Genomic DNA, 10,175 nt, shown 5'->3' on the forward strand with positions numbered 1-10,175 from the left:
CTTTACATTTGAAGACATTGATCTGATAATATCAAACATTTTGCCTTTAAGACCCCTATTTCTAAGGCATTTCCACAGTTTATTTCTATCTACAGAATCAAAAGCCTTTCTAAAATCAACAAAAGCTACGTACAATTTTCTTTTACTAAAAGTAAAACATCGTTCGACTACTGAGTATAGAGTGAAAATATGATCAAAGGTTGAGTATTCTGTTCTAAACCCAGCTTGTGAATCTGGAATCAGGTCTCTGATATTTGACCACTGGGTTAGCCTATTATTGAAAATAGATACAAACGTTTTGCCAACGACACTTGTCAGAGAGATGCCCCGATAATTGTTAGGGTTATTTGTGTTTCCATTTTTAAATACTGGAACAATTATTGATTTAGCCCATTCAGACGGGAAACATCTGGCGTCAAATACCAAGTTGAAGCTTTTAACAAGGAACGTCATTATCTCAGGCAAGGCAGTTTTGATGATCTCTGGAATAACACCATCCGCCCCAGCAGACTTTCCAGCTTTAAGACGAGATACAGCGTTAACTATTTCTAATTCTGTAATAGGAGACTCAAGTAGAGACTTATCAACCTCACTCAACGCGTCACGTCCATGATCTGTATCTATTGTATCATCATGTGCATCATAGATAATATCGTCTTTAGAACACAAACAAGTCCCTGAAGTGGCAACACCATTCTGCCTGTGATATACTCGATAGGGGTAGGGAGCCTCTTTGGAGGGTGCGAATATTTCGCCAAAGTAGCCTTGGACTGTGGAGGGTACTATTCAGTCGAGATAGCCTTGTGTTTTGCACTTCACACTTGAAAGCTCTACAGGCACACTTTTACTTATTTCTGATTTTACAATACCTTCTACGATTCTGCACAGAACGATAACGTCTAAACTGCCTACGGGCCTTCCTAGATTCTGATCTAGCTACAATACACTCTTCGTTGAATTTCGGTTTACGGTTTAGACCACCTTGTCTAAACTGTCTCCTCATACAAGCTGCCGAATCTAAAATACACTGTATACATTTGTCTATGTCCTCTTCAAGAGAAGTATCTAATTTACTAAATATTAACTCTTCGTTGACATCCAGACTTCCTTTGAGAAACATTATATAATCATCCTGCTTGGAAGCATCCCATACAAATTTGCTAAAACTCTCAGCGCAATCCACTGTCCGGTTAGACCGGTAAGTAGAAGGGAACGTGAGTGACAACTCCAGAGGAAAACGGTCAGAATCAGATCTATCACCAACATTTAATTTTTCTACGAAATCAAGCAAATCAGCAGATGCAAGAAAATAATCAACGACACTTGAGCCATTTTCTCCAACAAACGTAAACTCTCCACCTCCGTCTCCTCCTACTCTGCCGATCATTATGAACAAGCGACAAACGTAACACAGATTCAGTAACACAGATTCAGTAACACAGGTTCAGTAACACAGATTCAGTAACACAGGTTCAGTAACACAGATTCAGTAACACAGGTTCAGTAACACAGGTTCAGTAACACAGGTTCAGTAACACAGATTCAGTAACACAGGTTCAGTAACACAGATTCAGTAACACAGATTCAGTAACACAGATTCAGTAACACAGGTTCAGTAACACAGATTCAGTAACACAGATTCAGTAACACAGATTCAGTAACACAGATTCAGTAACACAGATTCAGTAACACACACCCGAATTTGTTAACCACACTGTCGTGGGACACACGCTGGTCAACAGGAACATTATCTACATCTGTAGAGACATCATCATTACCAAGTTCATCACGGTCTTCGTAGATAGGATTGTTTTCATTACTAGTACGAGCATTAAAATCGCCACATAACAGTACGTGTGAAGTAGACATATCAGACCAGTTGTCTAATAAAAACGACTGTAGTCTATCAATGAAACATCTTGAATCAGTGATTCGGTCATAGAAAGGGGAGTTCGCAGGGGGGTACATATACACAAACAAGAAATACGTCATTTGGTAGATTAAACACAGATCTGGGAAACTTCAAACACATTCCGAGATACAATGAAAATAGCATTGCACACAGGAAAAGTCTAAAGTGTAGATCAGATCCGACAACTGTTGGTGAATACTCGCCATGTTTTTCGAGAGTTACTTGGCGGGTGCCTCTTGGTTGTTTAAATAGTCCAATTCTTGCCTTGTAGACATCGATGGAAACCATTTTGTAGCGAAGATGTTAGCTGATGCTCCGTATATCACTTTGTTACATGTTCATGTCTTCATGAATATCGAAAATCATGTTTAATTCAACTTTTAGACATTCTAATCGGGGAGCGCAGAGGCTCACGTCTTGTCAGCTAGGGGCAGGTAACTCCGAGTAGGTCTCCGGGGTCTATTGATGACTTCTCTCTTGTCCGTGTAGGTCTCCGGCGTCTAATGATGACTTCCCTCTTGTCCATGTAGGTCTCCGGGGTGTAGTGATGGCTTTCCTCTTGTCCATGTAGGTCTCCGGGGTGTAGTGATGTCTCCCCTTTTGTCCGTGTTGGTCTCCGGGGTTTAATGATGACTTCCACATTGTCCATGTAGGTCTCCGGGGTCTAATGATGGCTTTCCTCTTGTCCGTGTAGGTGTCGCGGGTCTAATGATGGTTTCCCTCTTGTCCATGTAGGTCTCCGGGGTCTGATGATGGCCGTGATGCTATCGGCCATCATGAGTTCACTCACCTCCATCTTCAACAGTGCCAGCACTCTCTTCACCATGGACCTGTGGCGGCGCATGCGCCCGAGAGCCCGACAGAGGGAACTGCTCATTGTTGGAAGGTAACATTTTTGTGACAATACACTGTCGCAAACTGTTCTCATTCTTTGGTAACCTGTGTGTGACAGCCGTCGATGATGTGCTTTGTTTTCGGGTTGACTTTCAAAATCCTGCAAGTACAGCGTTTGCACTCGGAAAGCAAACTCCATGTGACAGCGTGAGCTTGAAGAGTCTGGTAAACTGATACGCTTGATATAAACACTCAGTCAGTTTGCATCTTTGATACTGAAGATGTCATAGGCATGATGAAAATACTGTTTGATGGTAACATTACACATGGTAACAACTCAACACCTTGCTCGTTAACCATGTAAATATGGTGATACACCTTGCTCGTTAACCGTGTAAATATGGTGATACACCTTGCTCGTTAACCGTGTAAATATGGTGATACACCTTGCTCGTCAACCGTGTCAATATGGTAATACACCTTGCTCGTTAACCATGTAAATATGGTGATACACCTTGCTCGTCAACCGTGTATATATGGTAATACACCTTGCTCGTTAACTGTGTAAATATGGTGATACACCTTGCTCGCTAACCGTGTAAATATGGTAATACACCTTGCTCGATAACCGTGTAAATATGGTGATACACCTTGCTCGTTAACCGTGTAAATATGGTAATACACCTTGCTCGTCAACTGTGTAAATATGGTAATACACCTTGCTCGTCAACCATGTAAATATGGTGATACACCTTGCTCGCTAACCGTGTAAATATGGTGATACACCTTGCTCGTCAACCGTGTAAATATGGTAATACACCTTGCTCGTTAACCGTGTAAATATGGTAATACACCTTGCTCGCTAACCGTGTAAATATGGTAATACACCTTGCTCGTCAACTGTGTAAATATGGTGATACACCTTGCTCGCTAACCATGTAAATATGGTAATACACCTTGCTCGTTAACCATGTCAATATGGTAATACACCTTGATCGTTAACCGTGTATATATGGTCATACACCTTGATCGTTTACCGTGTATATATGGTGATACACCTTACTCGTTAACCGTGTATATATGGTGATACACCTTGATCGTTGACCGTGTAAGTATGGTGATACACCTTACTCGTTATCCGTGTATATATGTTGATGCACCTTGTTCGTTAACCGTGTATAGATGGTGATACACCTTACTCGTTAACCACATCAATGTGGTAATACACCTTACTCGTTGACCATGTAAATATGGTGATATACCTTACTCGTTAACCGTGTATATATGGTGATACACCTTGATCGTCAAGCGTGTAAGTATGGTGATACACCTTACTTGTTAACCGTGTATATATGGTGATACACCTTACTCGTTATCCGTGTATATATGGTGATGCACCTTACTCGTTAACCGTGTATATATGGTGATACACCTTGATCGTCAACCGTGTAAGTATGGTGATACACCTTACTTGTTATCCGTGTATATATGGTGATACACCTTGCTCGTTAACCATGTCAGTATGGTAATACACCTTACTCGTTATCCGTGTAAATTTGGTGATACACCTTGCTCGTAAACCGTGTATATATGGTGATACACCTTGATCATTGACCGTGTAAATATGGTGATACACCTTACTCGTTAACCATGTCAATGTGGTAATACACCTTACTCGTTGACCATGTAAATATGGTGATATACCTTGCTCGTCAACCGTGTATATATGGTGATACATCTTGCTCCTTGACCGTGTAAGTATGGTAATACACCTTGCTCGTTAACCATGTCAATATGGTAATACACCTTACTCGTTGACTGTGTAAATATGGTAATACACCTTGCTCGTTAACCGTGTATATATGGTGATACACCTTGATCGTCAACCGTGTAAGTATGGTGATACACCTTACTTGTTATCCGTGTATATATGGTGATACACCTTGCTCGTTAACCATGTCAGTATGGTAATACACCTTACTCGTTATCCGTGTAAATTTGGTGATACACCTTGCTCGTAAACCGTGTATATATGGTGATACACCTTGATCATTGACCGTGTAAATATGGTGATACACCTTACTCGTTAACCATGTCAATGTGGTAATACACCTTACTCGTTGACCATGTAAATATGGTGATATACCTTGCTCGTCAACCGTGTATATATGGTGATACATCTTGCTCCTTGACCGTGTAAGTATGGTAATACACCTTGCTCGTTAACCATGTCAATATGGTAATACACCTTACTCGTTGACTGTGTAAATATGGTAATACACCTTGCTCGTTAACCGTGTATATATGGTGATACACCTTGATCGTCAACCGTGTAAGTATGGTGATACACCTTACTTGTTATCCGTGTATATATGGTGATACACCTTGCTCGTTAACCATGTCAGTATGGTAATACACCTTACTCGTTATCCGTGTAAATTTGGTGATACACCTTGCTCGTAAACCGTGTATATATGGTGATACACCTTGATCATTGACCGTGTAAATATGGTGATACACCTTACTCGTTAACCATGTCAATGTGGTAATACACCTTACTCGTTGACCATGTAAATATGGTGATATACCTTGCTCGTCAACCGTGTATATATGGTGATACATCTTGCTCCTTGACCGTGTAAGTATGGTAATACACCTTGCTCGTTAACCATGTCAATATGGTAATACACCTTACTCGTTGACTGTGTAAATATGGTAATACACCTTGCTCGTTAACCGTGTATATATGGTGATACATCTTGCTCGTTGACCATTTAAATATGGTGATACATCTTGCTCGTTGACCATGTAAATATGGTGATACACCTTACTCGTTGACTGTGTAAATATGGTGATACACCTTGCTCGTTAACCGTGTATATATGGTGATGCATCTTGCTCGTTGACCATTTAAATATGGTGATACACCTTGATCGTTGACCATGTAAATATGGTGATACACCTTGCTCGTTAACCGTGCAAATATGGTAATACACCTTACTCGTTAACCGTGTAAATATGGTAATACACCTTGCTCGTTAACCGACAATATATGGTGATACACCTTACTCGTTAACCTTGTAAATATGGTAATACACCTTGCTCGTTAACCGTGTATATATGGTGATACACCTTACTCGTTAGCCGTGTAAATATGGTAATACACCTTGCTCGTTAACCGTGTAGATATGGTGATACACCTTGCTCGTCAACCGTGTAAATATGGTAATACACCTTGCTCGTTAACCGTGTAAATATGATGATACACCTTGTTCGTTATCCCTGTAAATATGGTAATATCCAGATTGATTTAAGAAATCTACTCACATTCATGACTTTTTTGCATCAATCAACGTTTCAAAATATTCCAGTTTATTCGACGAAAGGGGGCGAAAATTTGTGGGACCAAAGTTCTAGTTCAGGTCAATATTGTACCGTACCGTCACCCATGTTATTAGTGTCTATAACAACCATCCATCCACACAACATGCGATATCCCTGTATACTTTTAAACAAGCTAGTATGTGCTGACAGGTTTTCCTTGTCGTTAGCAGTGCCGACTGAATCTTAACAGAACATTTAGTGACTGTATGTTGGCCCGTAGGCTGTCGGTGGTGTTTCTTTGTGCGGTCAGTATCCTGTGGATCCCTATTGTTAAGTCCTCTGCTGGGGGACAACTCTTCACTTACATCCAGGCCGTACAGGGGTATCTGGGGACACCGATAGGGGCGCTGTTCCTGTGGGCTATTTTGTGGCCAAGAATGAACGAAAAGGTAAGCTGATGAAGTGTTCTTTTCTCGATACTAAACTCCTGGGCCTTGATTTCCGAATCCGTCTTACGACTATCTTAGCGCTAAAAGAACCTCGAAAATCATGGCCCCTGGCGTGTAGATGGTTTCAAACGAATCTGTGTAATGCCATGATGTCGTCAGTGATGCAGTTTGTTTCTCAGTACAGTCGTAGTGAGTGGCTTTGATTTTACGTCGATGTTAGCAATAATCCAGCAATATGACGATGGAGAGACCAGAGTCGGGATCACAAATTGTACCCATCAGTAGCGAACCCGGGTCTTGGGCGTGACGAGGAAACTCTTCGGCTACTAGGCTGAATAACTGTATAACCGAGCTGGACCACCCCTGTACCCGTACTTTTAGAATTATGTGAGTGAGTGAGTTTAGTTTTACGACGCTTTTAGCAATATTCTAGCAAAAGCACGACGAGGGACACCAGAAATGGGCTTCACGCATAGTACTCATCATGGGAATCAAACCCGGGCCTTCGACTTGGCAAGCATACGCTTTGACCACTGGGCTACCACACCGCCCCAGAATTATATGAAGGATAGATATGTTCTGGATGTAATTTATAAATGTCGAGTGCTACACTACGTTCCTGATTCCCCTTTATGTTTGCGACACTCAAATATGTATTGTCTTTACTTCAATGTGGCCACAATTTACAGGGTGCCTTTTGGGGAATTCTACTGGGACACACATGCGGTGTGATCCGGATGGCAATAGACTTCGCCTTCCCCGCCCCCGACTGCGGTGACCCAGATACCCGCCCCGACATCCTCTCCAAAGTACACTACTCCTACTTCGGTTCCATGAGTATTGTCATCACCTCCGTCGCCATCGTCTTCTTCAGCCTCATGTCGGGGAAACCGTCAAAGAAACAGGTAAACCTGTCCTCGCAATCGTTGTCTGAAAGGGTGAGTGAGTGAATATGCTTTTACGCCGCCTTTAGCTACATTACAGCAATATCAGGGTGGGAGACACCAGAAATGGGCTTCAAACTTTGTACCCGGGTCCGGCGTGACGGGCAAAAGCTTTAACCACTAGGGTACCCCACCGCCCCTGATTTATGGAAAACGCTGAGTTAACATTACTTTCACCCCCTTTATCCACCCATTGTGCTCACGATGGGAACTGAACCTGGTCTTTCAATCCAGTAACTACTCCCCCACTACCCTTTTACCTCACCGACACTGTAAAGCACATCCCAGCACAGACTTCCACATCTTACACACCTCTGTAACCCCAGCATATGTCATAATGCCATTTCGTTATGTTGACAGCTACGAGGAGTGACGTGGTGGACACGAATAGACAAGGTCCGGGACGACGGTGACATCGAGTTGAAACCTAGTACACCCGCCAATGGTCGTCAGCGTAAGGGTAATATTGTAGATATTGTCCTACTCTTTGAATGACGTATTCTGGGCACGTATCATATGAGCAGTTATGTATGCCCTTAAGCTTGTGTCTAGATCCGTCACTAATGGCTGCTGGTCGTGTCCCAACATGTTCGCACAACATCGCATGCATGATGGTGATGATGATGTGGGAAGCAACACATATTCTTTGTGAGTGAGTGAGTGTGTGAGTGAGGGGCGATTAACACCGCGTTTAGCAATATTCCACCAATATGACGACGGGGACACCATAAACTCAAACATTGTACCCGCGTAGGCAACCATAGAGCCCGAAACCCGGGTCTTCGGTGCGACGAGCAAACGCTTTAACCACAAGGCTACCCAAATCCCACACACATATTCTGAACACGTGACCTGACCCTACTGCAAACTCTTGCAGTACGCTGTTGCAGTTTGCTGTTGCAATACGCTTTTGCAGTAACACGTTACACTAATCTATTGCAGAACATTTTGCAGTAAGCTACTGCAGTAAACTGTTGTAGTACGCTGTTGCAATACACTGTTGCAAGAAACTGTCACAGTACGTTGTTGCTGTACACTGTTGCAGTACGCTGTTGCAAAATGCTGTTGCAACAGGCTGTTGCAGTACACTGTTGGAGTGCGGTACGCCCTTCGTGAGTGACCCTATTGTTCCCAGTGTTATTGTCTATATTGTTAAGATGAGGTTCTATATCTACTGATTTTTGGGGGGTTAGATCCAGTTCGATTCCTATGTGTTCAAAGTGTGTTTGTACCATGCTCCTGATGTTGGTTTCACCCACGTGGTAAAGGTCTCAGACCAGCAACACGTCGGGATTTGCTCACCCAAGAACCAGAGCTGCTGTGATGTATATATGTGAAACCTGTGATTTTGACTTCCCTAGACTTCGAGATGACCAACAAAGATTCGGACGACGACGGGGATGATGAAGATGTCTCTGCATATCAACGATGCGTCGACTGTGTGTGTGTTATACCTAAAACTCACGGGAAGTCTCGCGAGACACCCGAGATTTCCGAAGCCCAGAGAATTGACTTTCTGTATCAGAGTCCAGTGTGGAAAACAGTCCTCAATGTCAACGCAGCGATTGCTTTTGCCATTTTGGCGTTCCTCTTTGGCTTTTTTCATTGACACAACCTGATGCATCTTGACTGTCGACAAGACATCATCGTTGCCATATCAACAGGAAATTCAGACATATCAAGATAGCGTAGCCATGGGTCAAGGTCAAGCGACGTCACATGGATTTTACAATCAAATCACCGGCAATGTTTGTGGACAACTATAAACACTTCATGAACAAATATCCCCGTTTCATGTGATCGCATTATATTAATTCAATAAAATTGATCCGAAACGTCAGTTTTAGACATCTCATTTGGTGTAGGTAACCCATACATGATATACCTACCTACCTACCCTTCCGTTCTACACGAAACATTTGTTCTGAATGTTGTCACGTGAACATGACTTTATTTGTTGTTTTGTTAACGTCACATACAGCTGATCGGCAAACATATCTGAAAATATTAACTGCCGTAAAAAGAATCAGAGCCATTGCTGAAAATAACAAGTTGGGGCTCCTGTATTAGGGGTGGCAGTGGGAGAAGGTATATACGTGCTTAGTCTTTACCACATATTAAAATAGTGGAGCTCCCCTCCCCGTCCCCCGTCCCATGTGCTATATCCACATGCCCTTGGCGAGGAAACTGGTGCATGATGATAGTGTGTTAACATATTCATTTTACCACTGGAGAATACGACCTGAGAAGGGCATATGTAGGGAGGCTCCTTACCCTCAAGGAGCTGATCAATCTCACGCATCGGGTACATCACTGACGTGCACAATCATATTCCTCCACATCAAACAGATGTTTTAGTGGATGGTAGTACTGATATAGTGGACGGTAGTACTGGACGGTAGTCGGTAGTACTACAAATATCAATGTGTACATGGTATTAACTTGTAATATAGTAGTGTATGATTATTTGATATGTTTGTATGATTAATTGCATTTAAATGTTAATATTGATTCACTGTTAGACTCTGCTCCTCTAACAAACTTTGGAAACGCATAAGCGAATCCATGGTCTCTACATACATCATTCGATGCTGAAACAATATCGACATGAAACGTCAATCATTCTCACCTCTTCGTTAAATTGAGTTACCTTGAGACGTGCGCGCTCTCACCTGTATGCGAGTCACATTGTGGTCATTGGCTGATGCTTGA

At 42.4% G+C, this 10,175-nt stretch overlaps 1 protein-coding gene across 2 annotated transcripts in view; it reads left to right on the forward strand.

Annotated features, from left to right (window-relative positions):
* The window catches only part of LOC137273117 (sodium/mannose cotransporter SLC5A10-like), a 35,439-nt gene extending 26,136 nt beyond the window's left edge, over positions 1–9,303 (forward strand). Inside the window, exons 11-15 of one of the 2 annotated variants that reach the window (XM_067805575.1) lie at positions 2,648–2,798; positions 6,351–6,519; positions 7,209–7,424; positions 7,824–7,923; positions 8,825–9,303. In XM_067805575.1, coding sequence (XP_067661676.1) covers positions 2,648–2,798; positions 6,351–6,519; positions 7,209–7,424; positions 7,824–7,923; positions 8,825–9,072 — 884 coding nt within the window. In that variant the 3' untranslated portion in view covers positions 9,073–9,303. The remainder of the gene's footprint in view (positions 1–2,647; positions 2,799–6,350; positions 6,520–7,208; positions 7,425–7,823; positions 7,924–8,824) is intronic. The other variant, XM_067805576.1, reaches the window with a different exon arrangement.
* The last annotated feature ends 872 nt before the right edge of the window (positions 9,304–10,175 follow it).

The sequence above is a fragment of the Haliotis asinina genome, chromosome 2 (genome assembly GCF_037392515.1).
Source record: "Haliotis asinina isolate JCU_RB_2024 chromosome 2, JCU_Hal_asi_v2, whole genome shotgun sequence".
Classification (NCBI taxonomy): Eukaryota; Metazoa; Mollusca; class Gastropoda; order Lepetellida; family Haliotidae; genus Haliotis; species Haliotis asinina.